The 22243-nt window shown below is 37.1% G+C and overlaps 1 protein-coding gene and 1 pseudogene across 3 annotated transcripts in view; both read left to right on the top strand.

Annotated features, from left to right (window-relative positions):
• The window catches only part of Umad1 (UBAP1-MVB12-associated (UMA) domain containing 1), a 241526-nt gene extending 232784 nt beyond the window's left edge, over window positions 1–8742 (top strand). For all 3 annotated transcript variants that reach the window (XM_013158284.3, XM_013158283.3, XM_063242257.1), the window contains one exon: window positions 3900–8742. In XM_013158284.3, the coding sequence (XP_013013738.2) occupies window positions 3900–4160 (261 nt within the window). In that variant the 3' untranslated portion in view covers window positions 4161–8742. The remainder of the gene's footprint in view (window positions 1–3899) is intronic.
• LOC134474401 (large ribosomal subunit protein uL6-like) overlaps window positions 1–22243 on the top strand; it is a 300098-nt pseudogene that overhangs the window by 232679 nt on the left and 45176 nt on the right.

Here is a 22243-nt window from a genome sequence, read left to right as displayed (position 1 = left end):
ATTGATTCTTTTCTTCTTGCTCCATTGTAGTTAACATACTAATTCTTCCTGTTAAAGACCCATTTTATTATGCAAATGAAAAAATCACAAGACATTGTGTCTAAGAGAGAGGGCTGCTTTTTGCCCGGGAACTTGTGCACCTGTTTCAGTCCTCAGCCCCCACCTCTGCTTCCATTGGCTGCCAAGCAATGTCATCAGGTTTAGGGGTGTGGGTCCTTGAATTTTTGACTCACAGTTTCTTTGTGACTTACTCTTATTTTGCCTTATAATTTTTTCCCTTCCAACTCTCAGCATGCCAACAGCAGCTGCATCATGGCGCTTGCCCTGCTGCCAAGAGGGCAGGCAGCCTCCATGGAGACTGGAACGAGACCCTCCAGCCAACTGTTAAGAGATAGAAGTCCAGATCACACTAGGAGGCATTTGCTAGAACACTTTGTCCATGGTAGCTTTAAACTAATTATATAGTAAAACTTTTATGTATTAAAATGTTTCAGTCTTATGCAGAGATAGAATTGTCACTGTAGAGAATCCCCACATACCTTCTTTGTTGCTTCAGTAATTATCAGCTCAATTATTTTGTTTCATTGGCAATCGATTTTTTCCCATGAGTTATCCAAACTGCTGATATGTTCATTTCCAGAGACTGATTTATCTTAAGTTACAGTTGTTTTTTAATCCTTTTCAGTCTGTATGGGATCTAGAGAAGATTAGCTCCTAAGTTTAAGGGAAAAGGCAAACAATAAAAAGAAAAGGAAAAAGAAGATTATTTGAGGTACCAATGAATGTCTACACAAAACAGGTGAATGAATTTTAGACTTTCTCCAAAGCCAGGATGGATCTGACATTCCTAGTTTTTATTAATTCACTTGCTTCACATATACTAAGTGCTATTCTGTGCAAACATTACTTTGTTTAATTCTTGTAGCAGTCCTGTAAAATAGGTGCTATTATTGATCTCATAATACAGCTAAAGAAACTGAGGCACTAAGAGGTTAACCCAAGGCAGGCAATTTGCTTGTTAGTAAGCAGGAGACCTAAGATTTGTACCCCAGCAGTCTACTTCTAGAATTATTGCTCTTAGCCACTTTGCTATGCTGCTCATGGGTAACCAAAGTCACAGTACTTATATAATCTTGAGATATTTATTTGTACCCAAATGTTGCTTCTTGTTCAGTTTTTTGTACCCTACCAGCACATAGCAAAAACCCTTTAAATAATCTAGAATAGTTACCTTTCCTCACTGACACCTGAGCTCTTGGCTTACCCTAGGATACTTAGCATGGTCAGTCCCAGTTCAGTTTCAGGAGACAGAATACAGCCACTGCAGACACAGATCTTAGAACAAACTTGGTCACTGCAAGGTGTGATTATGTTTCTCTTTGTTTCAGCACTAAGTTACTCTGGTATTATTTTCAAAAGAAACCGTAAGGCCACTCCTGATAGATGTACTCCATAAGTTTATTAAGATGAAGTCATTCACTAAACGAACCTTTTTTGAGTTCCTCACTCTGGGTATTGGGAATGTTTTGTGAAGAGAATAGTTCCTTTTTTATAGATTCCCCATGAATTCTCTCTTAGGAGTTTATTCTCATCAACTACTACTATTTCTCCCAGCTTAAAAACAAAAATCAAAAGAAAATTTTGACTCTACTTCCCTTCTCAGGTCTTGACCCATATCTCTTTTCCCATTTCCAGCATAACATCTAGAAAAAATTATTCTGATGTTTGTTTCCACTTTCTCCATCAGATCTCATCCAGCTCCAGTCTCAAATGCTACCCCCTTGCCTATAACAGCTCTACTTGGTGCATGTCAGGCACCTCAAACTTCCAAAACTGAGCTCTTGATCATCCTGCCCCGGATTCCACCGAGGCAGTCTTTTCCACCCCAAGGAATAGGGACCCCGTGCTTCTCATTGCTCAGGCCATGGAACTGGGTTCATCCTTGACTATGCTCTGGCCTCATACCCTGCTGTCCATTCCATCAGGAAATGTGGTTGGTTTTGCTTTCAGAATCTGTTCATGATTCTGCCATTTCATGTCATATTTGCTGTCCCTACCCTAATTAACATCATGGTCACCTCTGTTCTCAGTTGTCTTCTTGCTTTCCGTACTGGCCATCCACCTTTCACTTTCTATGGCCTGCACAGCAACCAGAGTGAGTCGTTTAAAACATCAAAGTGTATTGCCTCTGCTACAGTGTGTTTGTCAAGAATTTTTTCATCCAACATGCAACAGTGTAGATGAATCTCATATACATAATACTGACTGAAAGAACCCCAAACTAAAAGAACTCACATTGTGTAATAGTACTCATTTAAGATTCAAAAACGGGTCAAACCCATCTGTGCTGTTAGAACTCAGGATGGTAATTGAGGAAGCAGGGAGTTAATTGTGAATGGAAAAGAACACTGTCTTCCCTGCTTCCTCATCTGGGTCGCTTGTGTGTGTTGAGTTTATGAAAATTTAACAAGCTATGCACTTGTGATGTACCCTTTTCTGTATGTATTTTATACTTCAAGAAAAAGTTATCAGCATTTATAGCTATTAGAATTTAAGCTCCAGGCAGACAAAAATCTTGTCTGCTTTCATTCGCTTAACAAGTACTTTCTGAGCACTACGCACAGATACAGGCATTGAAAATACAGTAGTGAACATGAAGGATGCAGCACCTGAAGGCAATAAACAGAAAAAATGGTATAGCATAGAACAGACCCTGAAGGCCTTGGAGAGAGAGGAAGTGCAGAATGCCGGAGGTGAGGCGGTAGTAGGCACTTTCAGGAAAGGCAGCCAGACAAAGCCTCTGAGAAAGCGGCATCACCTGGAGGAGGTGAGGATGGAGCCCTGTGCATGTCTGGGCAGAGGACTGGGAAACAGAGCCGTCACTGCAGTAGCTGCCTTGGGGCCTACAGTGGAGCAGAGTGCAGGCGAGCTTGCTGGGCACAAGTCAGAGGGTCTTAAGGCCAGACCCTAAAGGACCTGACAGGCTTTGTATAGACTTGAGTTTTTCCTGCATGAGATAGGGGGAAGAGAGTGATGTTTTCCCCTCTTAAGCTGGCTTGAATTACATCTCAACTGTTTGTAAAGTTCTTCATTTTCATTGCTGAAAATAAATGTTTAATTATTGTGCATCCTGCTACTAATGAATATTTAGGTAGCTCCCAGTTTCAGACATGTGATAAGGGATATTGTGACCATTCTAGTGCATGTCTTTTTGGACATACCCATTTAAAGAAGTTGAACCAGTTATATCTGTTCTTAATTGAAAAATATTTGTGAATAACATGTTTCCAGTGAAAGATAGTTACCTGTGCTCATGGCATACATTAGAGGTAAAGTTTCGTGTATATATTAGGATAAGGCAGTAAAGACTGGCAGGTGGGGAATACAAGAATATGTCAGCTAGATTGCTTGCCCTTGAGGACCTGAAGTCTAACTGGAGATAAGAACAGTGCTTATGGGCCAGTATTTAGATCACCAAGCAGTTTTCTAGGCAGTTTGCCCCATGACAGAGTCTGATGATACAAGATTTTGCAGGGATGCGGGGTATTTCAGAGCCGGAAAACATCCTGCCAAACAAGATATAGAAAAGCAGAGATTGGCTTTGTGGATGTTATCTGGGCAAGAGAAATTGCAAGAATACCAGATTGCATTCAGGGGAGCTATGAGTGGCCAATCCTGAGTAGAGGAGACTTTAGAATTCTCTTTAAAGCTAAGAGATATTTGAATGGATATATTTCTCAAGCAAATAGTTGCATTCACTATGAGAGTATTATGTATTCCATATTTCTCCGTTATTTTGGTGTATTGATGGCACATTTACCACTACTAACCCTCACAGTTGAAACTGTTTAAATATTTTAAATATATATATATATACATATGTATGTATGTATTTTTAGACCAGCAGGGAAAACTCAGCCAGTGTGACTGTAGCAGGAGGCCCAGAGATGGAACGTGAGGCAGGCCAGACTCTGGAGAGCAGCTCACTGATGCCCGAGCTCCTGAGCGATGTGCCTTTCACCTTGGCCCCACACATCCTGGCTGTGCAGGGCACCATCAGCGACCTTCCTGACCACTTGCTCTCCTATGATGTCAGCGAAAACTTATCGCGATTTTGGTATGATTTCACTCTGGAAAACTCAGTGCTCTGTGATTCATAGATTTTGCATCTGTTTGTACCTTAACAGCTTTAAAAAAAAAAAAAAAAAGGATTGCCTATTTTACTTAACCTGTTTGGCATTGTGTTCTGTATGATTTCACCCTTTAAAGGCCCTTAGAAAAGAGAAGATCTTTAAACAAATAAAATAGCATCATGTTCCTTGTTTTATTCTTTAGAATATATTACAGTTGTATAAAAGTGGAACTTCATTTCCACTTCCCTTCCCCCCACATAGTAAATATAAAAATGAGGTCATCACAGCTGTATGAAAGGAACATGTTGCTATAGCTGGTCCCTCAGCTAAAATCTGTGAAAGAACGGAGGCAGCCTGAGCTTAGCTTAACTGTGAAGTCTCTTTCCTGGCTCACAGGAGTGGGGCATTCATTGTATTTCTTCTTCTTCCACACCGAGTATGAATGAATTTGGAAAAGCATTTCCAGTTAACTTAATTCATTCAGTCTCAATGTAGACACAGAGCTGTGGACATTTAAAACTTCTTCTAACCAATAGTGATGGTTTACTAATACAGAAATGCTGTAAGCACTCAGCGGCTGCTTCCTGAACATGCAGTTGAGTTTTCTGAGACCACAGCCACACTTTTCGCCCTCCATGAGTGCTGTGTTTCCATCTTGGTTCTTTGCCCTTTCTCCACTTCTGTGTTTGGTTTTTGTTTTGTTTTGTTTTGTATTTTTTTTTCTTTTTGAGATAGGGTCTCACTATGCAGTACGGGCTGGCTATGAGCTCACTTTGTAGCTTCAGCTGGTCTTGAACTCACAATGATCATCCTGCTTCAGCCTCCCAAGTGCTGGGATTACAGGCATGCATCAGCATACCCAGCTTCCTTTCTCCACTTCCAAACATGCTGTCTGACCAGCTTCACGGAGACCTTCCTGCTTCCACCTCAGCTGGCATTCACTTTTCCTGCCACACTGTTTCCAATTTCCGAAAATGACCACATTTCATTTCCAGACTCTCTACCTCTTGGGTAAACATTTCATGATGATATTACTGCTTATGGCTCCCTTACTTAGAATTTTGTTGCCACAATACAGATGGAAATGTTTTACTATTACAAGTTCTAAACTTGATTCATTTTCAAGTAGAGTGCAAGCAAAGCACCTGGATATGACCTTTAGTTCTTGGTCATCTATTATTTATTCCAACAAAAACTGAGGAGAACTGCCAATGGTCAATAAATTGTAAAGGGAAGAATCAAATTGTGAATTTTCTATGCCATGGAAAATTGAAGTCACACCTACTTTGATTAGTAGCAACATAATTTATTATTCTGTGCCAAACTTTTAAGTGTATTTTTTTTTGTAAAAATGGAGTGCCATAACAAAACTAAACACTGTGCATAAAGGTACATAAATTAGTCAAATTTTAATGTGCTATGCATGTTCAGTAAATGTGGTATGGTCTTGATAAAGATGCTATATTATTTAAAGTTATAGGAATATTTCTATTAAAATCGTGCTTAATTTATAATAATGTTATAGGAGATTAATGATTAACTTATATCTTTACATAGTTTTCATAAAACATTAGTCTAGGAAATAATACTTTTTACTGACAAAATGTGAACATTTTGTAGCACTTTTAGTGAATACCAGTCTTTTCCAAGCATCCATGTACTCTTAAAATTAAATGTAAGCGTATAGTCTATTTGTCTAATTATAAGCTAAATTTTGTCCAAAATGTGCATTTCATTTATACTTATGTCTACCATGTTATAAGTATTTTCATTTGTCTATAGAATTGTTATATTTAAATAAATGTGAATTAAAATAAATATTTTGATTATTTTCAGATCTATAAAAATGGTTTTCTCTGCATTATTCATTTCTGAATGCAAGTTATCAATTCTATTAGGGGCAAAGAGTTAAGTATATGTTATGTGTAGTGCAAAGAAAAAGTGACTTTTCTCTAACATGTAAATGTTTAAGTAATAAGCTTGAAAATGGTAAGATTGCTAGTCCCGGCTTAATCACACTAGAAGGGTGTGAGCAAAATGACAGGAACATTTTTAAATAGATCACCACCATCACGAAATTTAGTAGAGACTGGTATTAAAGACCTATTTTTAATAAAAATGTTGTGAAATGGCAGTTTAAATGATTTTATACCGTATAAATCAGTGTCACTATTTTAAAACTGAAAAAAATTAGAAATCAACTGTCCAATTCTATTTCACTCACAAGAAAATTGAAGCCTAACAAGGTTAAAACACTTAGTAAGTGATAAATAAATGTTTCCTTGAATAGTGCTCATATTTATAGTAGAAATGATAACAAAATTGTATGGTATATGGGAAGGAGTTCAGACATTCATGCCAGCCAGAGTTTGTAATAGTTCCCTCACTTTTAAGCTGGAGGGTTTCGAATCTGTCCCCTAAATTCTATTGTCCTCAGTACCCTTGCATGTTAAAAGTAATTAGGTATTAAGTGGCATATGTCAAACGCTTGGCAACCTAGTGCCTTACATGCCATTGATGTTCTGGGCTAAGGATCGCTATGATTCCCATTACTAAGTAAACACACAGGAGTGTAACAGAATGCAAAATGCATATTAACCAAGTTGCATAAAGACAAATATGAAAAGTAGCTCCCTACAGTAGCCATATATTCCTCACACCCCTGTATTTTACTTTGAAAAATAGTCCTACATTATATTAAGTAATTCTTCTGACTTTGCTAAACATAACCTCGTGAACATTTTTTTCTTATTATTAAGGGCCAAGGATGAAAGATTCCCATACTTTTCTTTCCAGTAATATGTTACTGTTTTAGATTGGCTCTTGTACTTATCCTTAAAATAGTAACAAATGCACAATTCTTATTAGTCCACACAGCAGTTTAAGTAAACATTCCTTGACCCCAACACTTTTTTTATCCTCCCTCAAGTAAAATAATAAATTGAAATCAGCATAAATTTTTTTTCCCTATTTCCCAGAGACTTCCTATAAATCTGAAGGACAGGTGAGCAATAGTTAAGGAAGTAATGTCACCCACATTCTGAAACGGTGCTACTTGAACTTACCACGCTACTTCTCACAATCACAGTTATACTGCCAGTATTAATTTGGCAGTATTACGGAGATAATTTGAATATGTTACTTTCAGAAACTAATCCATGTCATTAATAATAGTCACATAAAATGTAAGTGTGGTAAGTAGGTAATTGAGAAATAGTATCTTTTAAAGCCATTGAGAAATACAGGTTTGTGAACATCTTTTGAGTATTTGTGGCCTATTAGGGGATCCTAACCTAAATATTATTGGAAATCTAAGACTCTCAAAATAGTTCTGACTACATTGGCTTTAAAGAGACATATATGTTTCAGGAAAATTGCTGTTTATGCCACATGGCTCTGTGGATAGGTGTGTGTGAGAGAAAATTGTTTTAATTCATGCATAGGAACTCTGTTACAATCATTATAGTAACATGTTAAGCATCTTTTAAAATTTTAGATAAACTTTATTTTACAATGGGCTTAAATTTAAAGAATTACAAAGATTGTGTAGAATATCCTCAAATTTCCCTCTGATTAACATCTTATATTATAATATTACATTTGTCACAACTAAGGAACCAACAGTGATACAATAAAATTCACACTCTAATCAGATTGCATAGTTTTTCTCTAATCCTTTTTCTCTTCTGGCAACTTATCTGATATGACACATTTAGTTATCCTACCTCCTTGCCTTGACTTCAGAAATTTCTCTCCTAGGCTTTTCTTGTTTTTATGATCTTGACAGTTTTGAGAAATATTGGCCAGGAATTCTGTAGACTGTTCCTCAAGTTGGGTTTAGCTGATGTATTCACATCACTGACTGAGGTTGTGCGGTTTGGAGAACAGTTATGCAGAAGACAGGTCCTTCAGTGAGAGCATGTCATATTAAGAGTGGATGGCGTGACCATGACATGTTACTGATGATATTAACCTTACCACCTGGCCAAGGTAGACCCTTCCAGGTTTTTCTGCTGTAAAATTATTCCTTCCCACCTTTTTAATATCCTGTTCTTTGGAATTAAGACACATAGCATATCCCATACTCAAAATATGGGGAATTAAGCTTTTGAGAGGCATATCACTTAAATTATTTAGAATTCATTTGCAAGGGACATTTTTCTGTTCTTCCCAATTTATTTGTCAGTTACTTATTTACATTTGTTTGAGCTGAAGAATAGTCAGTCTTTCTACAAGTCTAAATTAGTGGTGACCAAAAACATAAATACATTTTTATAAAAGTTAATAAAGTGTAAAACATTTTGCACAATACAGAGATGAGAACCATCTAATGTTGGTATATATTATATTCTGTGGTTTCTTCAGAATGTGTCTTCCTATAAATATCAGATATGTTTCTCCTTAACTTGCTGCTTACAGTGACTATAACTGCAAAACAATGTTTCAGTTAATAACAGTACATGTATGATGATAGTTCCATTGGATTAAAATGGAGCTGAAAAGTTTGATTACTGGGTATTTTTTACTGTACCTTTCTTTGCTTAGATATGGATGAATATACAAATACTTACCACAGTGTTTGTTATTCAATAAAGTAATATGCTGTGTAGGTTTGTGGTTGTGTTAGATTTTTGTTGCTGGGACCAAATGGTTGAGAGAGTCAACTTGAAGGAGGAAAGGCTTACTTTGGTTCATGTTTTGGAGGTTTCAGTCCATAGTTAACTATCTCCAAGGCAGAAAGACTATGACCAAAGACTGGCAAAGGAAGCTGCTCACTTGTGGTCCCCAGGAAGCAGAGCAAGGAAACAACCAGAGAAGAAGGGTCCAGAAACCAGATACAGCCTCCATTACCTACTCCTTTCAACTAGATCCCACCTCCTAAGTTCCATTACCTCACAGCAGTGCTGTCAAATTACTGTCTCATCAATGGATTAATTCACTGAAGTTAGAGCCTTCCTGATCCGGTCATCTCTGGACATGCTAGCAAATATACTCAAGAATGGCCTTTGCTAATTTCCTAGGCATTTCTCAATTCAGTCAAGGTGACAGTCAGGACAAACCATCACAGTAGCCTATGAGCAATAGGCTGCATCAAATAACCTAGATAGATAGTAAGCTAGACCATTTAGATTTGTGTGAGTATACTCTGTGATGTTCACACAGCAAAAAAAAAAAAAAAAAAAAAAAAAAATCACTCAGTGACTCACTTCTTATAATGTATTCTGACCCTTGACTGGATGGTAGACTCTTCCTGAAAGGCTACAAGTGTTGCATCAGAAATAGAACCCCTCTTCCTACCTTTTTGCCAAAACAAATGCATCTTAACACATTGTTATTCTTCTTCTTCTTCTTCTTCTTCTTCCTCTTCCTCTTCCTCTTCCTCTTCTTCTTCTTCTTCTTCCTTTTTTTGGTACCGGGGATCAAACTCACAACCTCATGCTTGCCAGGCAGGTGCTTATGCCGCTGAGCTAAATTCCCAGCCCCACATTGTGTCATTCTTCAGCTAGTGTAGAAATGAGATTATGTGTAATCATTTTCATTTTTAAGAAAACTCACAAAGAGCTCTCCATAATGATATCTTTAATAATCATAAAAATAAAAATTGTAGCTTCTTAATTTTCTAAAGAAACATAAATTATATCTTCAACCTTTAATTGTTTTAAGGAGTAAAAGAAAATTCAGTCTTCTTTCAGAGGCAGAAGTGCCCAAGAAACTTAATTTTACTTCTTATTAATAAATAGTGTCTATTAAAACATAAAGTTGACTTCCTCTTATTTCAGTTGGGAAACAAGAAAGCGATCAAAGCAAAAGGTATCTTATTTTGTCTTAGGAGAAAGCTGAATACAGTTCTTTGTCAAGAATTTACTCAGTCCCAATTTCACCCTTACAAAGGAAATAAATTCCTTGCAATCAAAGGTAAAGCTAAGGATAATTGCATCCAGAACAGTCCATCAGTGGGTTGACTCTAAACTGGCCACGAAAGACAGCTTGTTAGTTACTACCCGGGCCAGAAAGGGAGTCAGACAATAGGCCATTTCGGAGGTCAGTTCGGGAGACAGCATCCAATTTAGGACTGCTGCCAGGGACATACAATCCAGTGCCTGACATCTGGGCTCTGCAGCTGCCAAGTCTGCCCCTTGTGTAGCCACAGGTGTTGACTTTACTTCTGCGGCATGTAGAAAAAGGAACAAGGTGATATCAGTTCATTGTGTGTATTTGTGTTTGTGTATGTGGTTTTTCTTTTAATTGTTTTGCAAACGGTACATAATTTATTTTGTTTTAAAGTTAATGTAATCCTACATAATGGCTAGGAACATTTAGGAGGCTCACAAAAGAGAAGCTTTTGTTCAAGAACAAGGGCAAAACAAAGCTGAGTTTTTACACCTACAGGGTACACTGTACACTGACACACTGTGAGTGGCATTGTTAGCTTAGTCATTTGAAGAGGTTTTCTCAGGACAAAAAAGAAATACATGAATGTTGAAAAGCAAACAGGTATTTGGTCTAAAATAAAGCCTGTGTGTCCTGTCTCTGTACTTTTCTCCCATACCTGTTCTGGGGCTTCAGGAGAATTTGTCTTTAGCTACATATACTTTTGAATCAGGAGCAGACTATATGTAGTCGCTATCTCACACTACACCAGCTGTAGCTATCAATTATCACAGCTTAAAACAGGAGCATTAAACTCCTTCCTCTTGCAGGAAGCTTGGCTCTTATTAGTGAGGAAAGTCTGGAAGTTTCTATATCAAGTAGATATTTGAGTTTTTTAACCCTAAAGATAGAATAAGCAATAGAGGAAAGATGAGTGAAAGAAAGCACTGGCAACGATAAACTGTAAAAAACATGTAGTCAGTAAGATCTTTAAAACATATGTCTATGCCTCCACAATTAAATAGATACTTCCATTTTTATGCCTGTCCCATAGTCTGAATTTAATGGAGGAGGAAGGAGTCTTTATTTTTCATCTTCATATTGAGTCTTTCTTAAAAAGGAATGCTTTAACTCTTTAGGCCAATGTCCTTTTCATTTTTAAACCCAATTTATCTTTTAATGTATTTTCTTTACATAAGGAGTGGTCAAAACTGTGGTGAATGTTTACATTTTTAAAAATTTCTTACAGTAAAAGACACATTGTTATTAACCCCCTCAAAATACTTCCTGTTATTTTGATCACACGTATCCCATTGTTCTGAAACAGTTCTGAAAGTGCCTTTTCATGGATGTGTGCTCACAGTACTGTGAATCCTGCTGCCATGTACCATCCAACAGAAAGCAGGCCCATAAAAACATTATGATCGTCCTCTGAGTGTCACCGGATCCGGTACTTTGCAATTTCTTGCTCTTCCCTGAAGTCAAGATGACCTTGGTAGGTAAATGTTTCTAATTTATTCAGAGCCTTAAGGCAGCTGCAACAATACAAAATGAAGACCTTCACAAATAGGACTTCCTGAACTGCTTCAGAGAGTGGCATGGATGATTGGACTAGTATGTTTGAATTGAGGGGAAGCATTTTGAGAGAGACTAATGATGATGTACTAAAATATTTTTTACTGTATTTTTCAGTCATACCCATATCTTCCATATATATGGTCCATTAGCCAAAGGAATTTTTGACAGGTGTTATTCTATATTTTTAGTACAAAGACAGCATTAATAGGTAAACTGGGCTTATGGCACATGCCTGTAATTCCAGCAGCCTGGGAGCCTGGGGCAGGAGGATCACAAATTCAAGTCCAGGGTGGCCAATTTAATGGCTTAACAAGACCCTGTTTCAAAATAAAAAATCATAAAAGGGCCAGCCATCTAAGTGAGTGTGAAGGCTCTGGTCGCGATCCCCAGCACCAGGGGAAAAAACCATAATAGGTAAACTGGATAAGCTTTCTTAGGGTACAACTCTGCTCCCTATCCCACCAAGGAATCTGTGTTATCTCAGTGATGTTCTATTGGATTTTACTTACAGCATAATAAATCCTCATCAGGATTATTGAAAGAATGAGAGTGAGCCGGTAAAATAAATTATTATTGATGATATTTCCCACAAGCTAAGAAATAGAATTTCAAAGCTTCTGTAGATTTTCCAGCCTCAGTAAGAGCTGTGTTTGTGCAACTGAAAATAATGCTTAGTTTACCAAGCCTCTACAAATTGTGACTTTTGTCTGTTTTGGGTATTCTCCATGTTTTTCAGGTTGTATTTCCCTCTGCTTGTAATGACTATGTATTTCCTCGTGATGAATAAGAGCTCACTCTAAACAATATGGTATATTTTGGTGCTGTGTATTAATGCATTTAAGATTTTATTTCACTGCCAAGTTTCATCTTACATGTTTTCAGTTTTGTTTGCATAAATTTCTATTTATTAATCCTATCTGACCTGTCCTTGAAAAAATATTTTCCCTTTTTGTATGCTTTTCCCCAAACATACTGAAGTATTGTAAATGACCTTATTTTAGACTTATTTTTCTAGTGGTAGTAAGTATTCCTTTCTTTAGGGGTTTTTTCATCTCTTTCTTATATCATATCCTGTTTAACCAATTCTATTTCTTTGTCACATAACCATATTTAGATCTTTCTCATCCAACTCCATTTTTTCTCTTTAGATTCAATTTTCTTGAGAGAAGGGCCTATGTTTGTATCTCTACATCTTTACTTTTTATTCGTTCATCAACTTCTGCAATTGAATTTCCAAGGCCTGATTAAAACCTTCACTGTACTGCCTTTATTCTAGAACCACCTTAAAAATCTGCCAAATGCCCTAACTCTATTTTTTTTCTAACTCTATTTTTAAAAAGCAGCTATCACTATTGATTAAACCCTCTTTCTTGAAATTGTCTTCAACTTTTGACTTTTTTTTTGTACTGGGAATTGAACTCAGGACATCACACTTGCCAGGCAGGTGCCATACCACTGAGCTAAATTCCAGTCCAATCCTTGGTTTCTATGCCATAGTATTTTGTGGATTTCCTTCCATATCTGTAATCGTTCTGCCTTATATCTCAGGAGCTTCTCTTCCTCCATCTATCCTGAAACATTGGTGTTCCTCTGAATCCCATCTACGGCTCTCTTCTCTACTCTTTCTCTCTTCTCCCTATACGATCATATCCATGTGCATTTGTCAGTACTGACATCCGAATCAGTCACCCCAGAACTCTCTCAAGTGCCATATGTATTTGAAATTTGCTGTCCAATATCTCTTTTCATTCTCATTCTTATGTTTTATAGCTATTTTTATTCACTCTAAAACATTATCTCCCTTCTCCTACCCCACATTTCTTTAGAGAAGTCCTTTCCTGTTTTATGGGGTCCTGGTAGGAGCTTTCATACTTGGTAAATTCCTTTATACAAGGAACAGACACATAGTCCTGCCTGCTCCAATCAACATTCTCCCATCAACTGCTATGCAGATCTTAATAATGCATCTCTTTGAGTTATTGCTGATAACCTCCCTTCCCTCTGTGTTTCAAAGAATTTGCCGTATTATTTGAGACCCAGCTTTACTCAAACAAGAAATCTGAGAATCTACTCATTCTTTCTTATCTCTGTACTCAATTGATATTAAACTTTTATTAGTTTTACATCTTAATTTGTATTACCACACATGTATTAATGACCCATTGTCGTTCCTTTACTCCAGTCATTTATCGTTTCTCCTAACTGAGGCACCTGTATCCAGTTAACCTTCCCTCTCAGCCATCCTCCATACTAAGGCCAGAGAAAATTTAGTAGGATACACAGATTAAATCCCTCCAGAGTTCTGTGATATCTCTGGGTAACTGAACTGTCTTAGGGCAACCAAGGTCCCACCTGTACAGTACTCTGTATTCTTGCTTGACTGACCACTGCTCTGCACAACTTTTGTCACCATCTTTGGATTCACTTTCCTTTGCCTGGGAATCCCTGGGTGTCATTTCTTCACTTGCTTGAATCCTGTTACAGTATTTGCTCAAATATCACCCTCTCCAAGAAGTGTTTCCTTATTTCTCCTAAATTGGACTGGATGCCTTCTTGTGCTTCTCACTGTCCTGTGCTCTCCCTTTCAAAATTCTTGACCTGCCATTTTGTAATTGTTTATTTGTCTGCTTCATAACTCTGAATGGATCTAACATGTCTGTGCTTTACCGGATGGCTGATATATAGCATGGGCTTAGTCAAAGCTTATTGAATAAGCAAACAGTTGTATCACTTTTGATTCAAGGAGGATTTGAGGTTCACATCTACATTAGAATTTGCTCATATGTTGGTGTTGGAAGCCTTTAGGCAATCTTTTAGATGTCCACACTAGAATATGCTACATGTCCTTAATGCTCCCCAAATTTATTGTGTATTCTAAATAACTTAGCTTATTAAATTTTTTGACAGTAAAAACTTACCTTTAATCACTAATATAATACAAATATTTTATAGTTATTATATCCTTAAACTATTTTATCACTAATATAATGCAAATAGTTTATTATACTCTTTCAGGTGCTGTTAATTAAGTATTTAGAATAAATTTTTGGGACGTAAATTATTATGAATCTATGTATTGTAACAGGGTTTTTTTGTTTGTTTGTTTTTGTTTTCTTTAGTGTCTATCTGAAGGGCACTTGCCTTTGGCCTTTTATTAAATCAACATTGGTTAATGCTAATTAAATTGTGTGGTTTTTAAAAATCGTGGATTTTTGTAGATTTGAATATATATATATCATAAAATGCAAAGTTTGGTGTTTTAATGGGCTGAGGAAGTTTTTAGGTATGTAACCTAACCTTGCACAAAGATTTTGAATTTTTTTTATTTAAAGAAAGAAAGAAGAACAAAGTAGAAAAAAAGAATAATACAAAATACAAAAAAATAATACTAAGAAATTACTAGTTGATATATTACACGTTGTCATGTTAGAAATAGTTGTTAAAGTTACAAAATCAAAGCATAAAGAGTGGATAGACACTAAAACATTGACAGTGCAAACCATTCTGTTCAGTGATCCAACAAAATGAAGTAATATGGTCATCTATCTTACACACTTATACATACAGTTATATCTTTTAGAGCTCTATTAACTCTTATTGATTAGTCCATATTTCTGAAAGATAAGCTCATTTTATTTCTGATAAAAAGCAAAACAGTTATTAGAAGAAAGCATACTATCATGTTATTTTTCATGTAGTTGAAGCATATCCTAAAATGTACTTTAGCTAGTCATTTAGTAGCCCATTTACTCCAGAACTCAATTTTTTAAATTTCTATGATGAATTGTAACGATTATGTGCTACATTGGTCAATCAAATGTTTAACCAATATATTTACCACCTTAAATATTCTATTAGTTAGTTTTCTCATTGCTGGGACAAAATGCCAAACATCCAAACTTAAGGAAGGAAAGGTTTTTTAGCTCAGAGTTTGTGGAGGTTTCAGTCTGTAATTTGCTGACTCCAAAGCAGAGTGGCCCATGGCAGAGGGCAAGAATTCATGGTGGTAGAAGACAGCAAAAGCAACAAGAGCCAAAAGGGGAGGAGCACAAGAGTGAGCCTCTGTCCCTCCCTTATATTGCATTTAGGCTACCTGCCCCAGCTATACTCATAATCCCAGCATTAGACCATGAATTAATCACAAACTCTAGAAGTCTACCTCCATGACTGCATGAGGGTTTGGGGAAACATCCAGACACAAACCGTAATGCATCTTGTAGAGCTTCCTATTTTCACAGCTCCTCCCTTCTCCCTACATACAAGGATGCAGAAACACCATTTTTACACAGAGAGAAAGCAAAAGTAGCCAAATCCTTAAAACTTTCATTTCATCTAAAAAAGAAAACCCTGCTATATTAATTCACAAAATTCTGGTTTCTTTTACCTACATAATAATTTGCAAATACTTTATAACATCAAGAAGTTATAAAATCTTTTATTAGACAAGATTTTCAGCACAAATAATCTCCAGAACCAAATTTAAAAGTACACTTCTTTATTACCTTTCCTGGTCTCAATTAAAGCATTATGTCAATGAGTATCAAGGGTCAATAGTTTCCTTTTTTCTAATTGAAAGACTATCTGCTAAAATTATCTTGACCCATCTTAGGTTTACCACCTTAGTAATTTTAAGTGATTCTAAGTTTCCACATTTGGTGGTGTACAGCTATCAGAGTGATTGTAGGAATAAACCCCTGTTAAGCATAGCAATTGTCTTCAGGGTGTCGGTTATTTCTATTCAGGCTTTTCTAATGTGGAGATACACTTGAGGCATCGTTTCTTTCTTCATGTGAATGGAGATAAGGGCCTCACTTTGCAGTGTAATCTGTTACCACCCTGGAGGTCGAAGACCACTGGGCTGGCTGCTTTTGCTGCATTGAAAAACAGCAGATGTGATATTCTTTGGCTTGGGTGTGTTTTGTTACTCTTGTTAAGGACAAAGTGCTAGAAATTGTACCCTGCACTTGACAAAACATAAAACACAAAAGACAAGGTCTCCATCCTTACTGCTTTTTATTCCAGGGTATAAAATTGCAGGTAGCAGTAACAATATCAGGTTGACCACCAAAGACAGTTTTAATCATCATGAAATACCAGGGAAGTGAAACAATTGCATTTAAATCATGGAAAGCTGTGGTTGTTCAGAGCAACCCTAGAAAATTTACTGGCGCTAGTTTTCTTTTTGTGTTTGTTCTTTTGTGTTGTTTTTTGGAAAATAAAATTACCTTGTGTGTAAATTACCTTGTGTCAGAATGGTGATGGAGGGCATAGTGAAGAGTTGTCACCTAGAAGCACAGTCATGCTTAATTATGTTGCTTGGTGCCTGTCTCAGTTTTAATACCACTCTCAGTATCCCCTGGGTCCCCAGCAGGCCAGCTTCTTTACTGCTTGTCAGGTCCCCTCCTTCATGTCACTCCTCTGTTGATGGAGTTTCCTTTCTACCGGTGCACATTCTACCCACTGCTTCGTGTAGCTCACCTTATAGTTTCCTTGTGAGAGTTGTCCAGGAGTGACTTTTACCTGCTATCTCACAACCTGCAAGGCATTCACATTTTCTCACTGTTGCTTCTTCCTTTCTGATATTAAATGCTGAAATTTAACTCTCCTAAATAACTGATAGGATACATAAAGGCAAGCTGGTGATTTTATTGTTAAAGACTTTGCATACTGCAGGTGCTTAATGAATGTCTGACTTGCAGACAGTATTCTAGTTGTTGGACTTCTTGTGATTGACCATCCATGCTAGTGTAAAACCTCTTTAATGCCAAAGTAAGATTTGTTGTCAGTGCAGTAATCAGTGGTAATCTCCCACTCCTTTGCCACTCCCCATCTAAGTAAGTTCTGTGCTCTATGCTCCCTTCCCCACAGCAGACCTTCTCCTGGAGATACACTTCCTTCTGGCTAAAAGCTGGCCGGCTGTACACCTCCATAAGGGACACTTTCCCTCTACTCTGCCTGTTGTTGTTAGGTAGAGATAAGTTCTTTTTACACTAAAAGTTTAGCACTTGTCTTGCTATCAATCATGGTCATTAGTATCTGGGGCTTTTGTTTTGTACCCTGTGAATGAATCAGTAGGTACAAAGGATGGAAGTCAACAATATTGATGTATGAATTCTAAAAAATACTTGAAGCCTGGGAACTTCATGAAATAATTTCATTGCTGAGTCCACTGACGACTTTATAGAAATAACAGCCAACCCTCCAAAACTGTTTTTGAATCTTGTGATTGATTACAGAACTATTTCATCATAATTAGAAATGTGTCTTAAAGGGCCCTTTTTCATCTTTGCCATTTCCAAAAATTCATTTATGTGTCAACTCCATTTAGATTTGAAATACATTATTTGAAATAATACTTTAAAAATTCTGAGTAGGTGGATGAATAGATGGATAAATGAAAGTGAGGTTGTGTCCATTCTACCTGAAAATGGCCACAGATCCATAATTTTGCTTTGAATTGTACAGTAGGAGTCTGATGTGACTTTTATGCCAGTGCACCTCCCAATTACTTCATTTTCCCTTGGGTCTAAATAAGTTGAAAAAGGGGGATGTGTGATTTTGTATTTAATAACAGCAGTGATAATTTTAACTTTCATTGGGTTCCTCTTTTATATTGTACATTCTTCAAGGGCTTTACGTATTTTATTTTATTTTTTAATTTTTAGTCTTTTTGAGACAGGGTCTCACTATGCAGTTCAGATCAGCCTTGAGCTCACTTTGTAACCCAGCCTGGTCTCAAACTCTCAATAATACTGACTCCAGTGCTGGAATCACAGGAATGCACCACCATGCCCAGCTCATATTTTTTGAAGCACTATTATTGTCAAAAGGTAGAATCAATTTATGTTCATCATAAATAATGAGTGGATAAATAATATGTAGACTATTCACGCAGTGGAACTTTTTTACCACAAAAGGCATAATGTTCCCATACCTGCCACAAATGATGAATCTTTAAAAATTGTGAGATGCATAAGATACAAAAGGATTATTATTGTATTTATCCATTTATGTGAGATATCTAGAAAGGGAAAATTTAGAGATGGCAAGTGGGGCCTTGCATGGGGACTGAGAGATGGCAGCTTAATGCGTGTGCAGATTGTGAGTCAGATGATGAAAATTTTTGTAAATTGATAATGGTTGCACAACTTTGTGACTACTAAAAATAACACATTATGTTATATATATTTTTATCACAACAAAAATGGATTTTAAAACTATCAGCTTTTAAAAAATCGGAGTATATCTGGAATGTTTAAACAAATGGAGTTAAACGTGCTACTCTAGTGAGAAGGATAGGAGATTGCCACAACATTGGGTCAGGGTCATCATCTCTATGGAGCTCCTGGCTTTCCATAAGTGACAGCAAAGTGACTGCTGCACCTCTGCCTGTGGCATCGATGTTCAAGGTAGAGAGAGAAGAAGGGTCAACATCAGTCAAATCTGGTTTGGGGTTTTCTTTTTTTTTTTTTTTTCATCATGAGCCCACAAAAGCTTTCCTCAGTCCTCTAATAAATTCCCACTGATATCTGAGGAACTGTATCCCAAGCTGCAAGGGAGAGAGACCTGGAGCACCATGGGTTCTTGCAGTAGAGGCAGCAAGAAGAGGGGTTGGAAATGTCTGTTACGCGATGAGGTTAAGAGTGTCTAAATCTGCAAGCTTTCAATTTGGACTGGATGATTCTGTCAGGAGGCCTTGTTTTGTGCACTGCATTGTAGGGTGATTAGCAGGATCCCTTGCCTGTATCCAGATGATGCTCGTAGTCTTCCACCACTGTCCCTGTTGTGGCAATCAAAAATGTCTTCAGACATTGTCATTGTCATTTGAGATATCTTTGGAAGGAAGCTTGTTGGTATCTAAGAGGGCTAAGTTCCCGGGATGGGGATACTGGGGAGAATGACAAGAAGATTAAGAAAATAAAGATAGAGACAGAGGTTGGGGTCAGGTGGGGCCCTTTTCTAGATAGTAGGAAGAGACTGCTCAACCACCGCAATGCGTTTATTTATCCACTTTCATATCATACCCCTTTGCTTAACTAGCTCGCTTTTCATGCCCATGTTCTCTGGGCTGTGACACCTGTTCACCTCCAGCACTCCATGCCCTCAGGGTGCATCTCAGGTGCTCTGTGCCCTTGGCGCACTCCTGCATGGGCACCTGTGCTTTTGGCTCCACATGTGTGAACTATCACTAGCTCAGTGCTCCCAGCAGAAGGTCATCTCTATTTGAGAAGTACTGGGTGAGGGAATAAAGAAGTCTCATTGCCCATGAAGCTGAAATTTGAACCCAAGACACCTGACTTGAGGGCTTTCTCTTCATCATTCCCTTATGAGCCTGTGCAGTTGAACAAATGGCCTTGTAACTGGCAGGAGGCACAGATCAACTGAACTAAGTTACCACTGGTGGAATGAATGAGGCATGCGTAAAATGCCGTGCGGCCTCTCCACCTGCTTTTCCTGAGGGCTTAGTAAAGAGTCAAGGACAAGGGGCTGGGGATTTAGCTCAGCGGCATAAGCACCTGCCTTGCAAGCAGGCGGTCGTGAGTTCGATCCTTGGTACCGATAAAAATGAAAAAGACAAAAAAAAAAAAAAAAAAAAAAAAAAAAAAGAGTCAAGGACACGTTATGGCAGAGCAGCAAACAAGTAGCTTTAGCACAAGCATTGTCAATCAGTAAAATTGGTTCTAGAGATACCAAAAATATCTTAAATACTAAGTGGCTTGTGATGTTCCAAAGCTTACCCCTACCCAGCAAATACCCATTAGTGTTTAATTTCTCTCATAAAGGATATAGTCAGGTGTTGCTTATGGGGATGCATTCTTGGAAATACCTTGTCAAGAAATTTTATTGTTATGAGAACATGATAAAATTTTAGTTATACGTGCAGTAATGTAGATGATATAACCTTCTCCATATCTGGGCTATATGGTGTGGCCTATTGCTCCTTTGCTAGAGACCTGTTCAGCATGTTACTGTGCTGAATATGATAGATAATTGTAACACAATGATAATCTGTGTGTAAATAACCATATCTAAGTATAGAAAAAGTACAATAAAAATACAGAGTGAAAGATCAAAAAGGTACACCTGTGTAGAGAACTAGGCTGAATAAAGTGCTCGGGATGGGATGTTGCTCTGGTGGTCAGGGAGGGAGTAGTGAATGACTGTGGCCAATGTGAGCTTCATGAAAGCAGTGTACTTAGGCTGTGCTCAGTATAAATGTGTGGTATTCACAATAAACTAACTTTGACTTTTGTTTTTGATTTTTTGGGTTTTAAAATTATTTTGTAATAACACTTATCCTATAAGGGTTTTTCCTGTTTTTAGAATTTTACATTTTTTATTTTTAAACTTTTCTGTTAAAAATCAAAACACTGACAGATTCATTAAACTGTGCTTTACAGGGACAAGCTCTTTGCATCAATGAACTCAATGTCTTGAGTTCCACATTTTGTCCTATTGGAAGATCTTCAGGGGTAGTAACATACATGGAGCGGTCATCCTGGTAACGGTTGACCCTCTTCTGGAATCTTCTCTGAAGGGGCTGCTTGATGTTGTTTTAGAGTTAACTTATGTTTTTTAAATAAGTAGGATTATACTCTAAAATGATGATTAAATAGTACAGTACAGTAAATCTGTATACCAGTAACAGCTGTTTATTATCATCATCCAGTAATTATGCATTATACATAACTGTATTGCTTATATACTTTTGTATTACTGAAAATATAGTAGGTACGTTTATACCAACAACATTGCCAACACATATGCATTACACTATAATATCACTGCCAACAAGAATTTTCCAGCTATATTATAATGGGATTACCATGATATATATGCTTTATCTTTGGCTGAAATGTTACATGGTTTATGAATGTACAGAATTTTTTTTCTCTTTGAGAGAGCAGTAATGAAAAATGAAGTTAAGTTGGACCACGGAGTATTCAAAAAGGCATGCCTTGCAATGTTTTCTTTTAAAAATAAAATGTCGAAAAATACACTCACAACATTCAAAATGTCTTCAAATTATCTACTGATTATCCATATCTTAGAATAAGACATAAATATGCCAAGGCAAACAGCAGCCATAGAATTCAACAAATCTAAGTGCAGTCATTTGATTGTGGGCAACTTAATCACATTCCACTTCAATTCTAACTTTTTAAATGAAACTATGTTTACTTTGTAGTGTTCAGATGATAATTAAAGAAGAAATTACATGTCAACAACTTAACAAAGAACCTAGCACTTTGTAAGTGGTAATATGTGCAGCTACTATATTGACAATTGTGTCTGCAAATGCTATTTATTTGGTAAGGCAGTTTTGTTCTGACTTAGAACCAGGAGCATTTGAATGAAGTAGCCCACATCAAAGTGGTAAGAAAGGTCCCTCTTCAGTTAGATATTGGCTCAGTAGAGTCATCTCAGATTGATGTGCATGATCTGGACCAAACCTTGGTTCCTCTAAGCACAAAATACCTAAAGTCCATATAGAAAAGAGGCAACCTAGACTGTCTCCTGATATTCTTCCCTAGAGCCAATGCTGTCCACCACTTTTGGTAAATGCCTTTTAATTAATATTTAATGGCTTCCTGGAGATCAGATCAGTTCATTAATTTACACTGATTCTGTGCAGAGTGGAATTAAACACAGCCCCTATC

Source organism: Cavia porcellus, unplaced genomic scaffold (assembly GCF_034190915.1).
Source record: "Cavia porcellus strain 051 isolate PalLab524CR breed Dunkin Hartley unplaced genomic scaffold, mCavPor4.1 scaffold_2, whole genome shotgun sequence".
NCBI lineage: Eukaryota > Metazoa > Chordata > Mammalia > Rodentia > Caviidae > Cavia > Cavia porcellus.
This window is presented reverse-complemented; position numbering and strand designations above follow the sequence as displayed.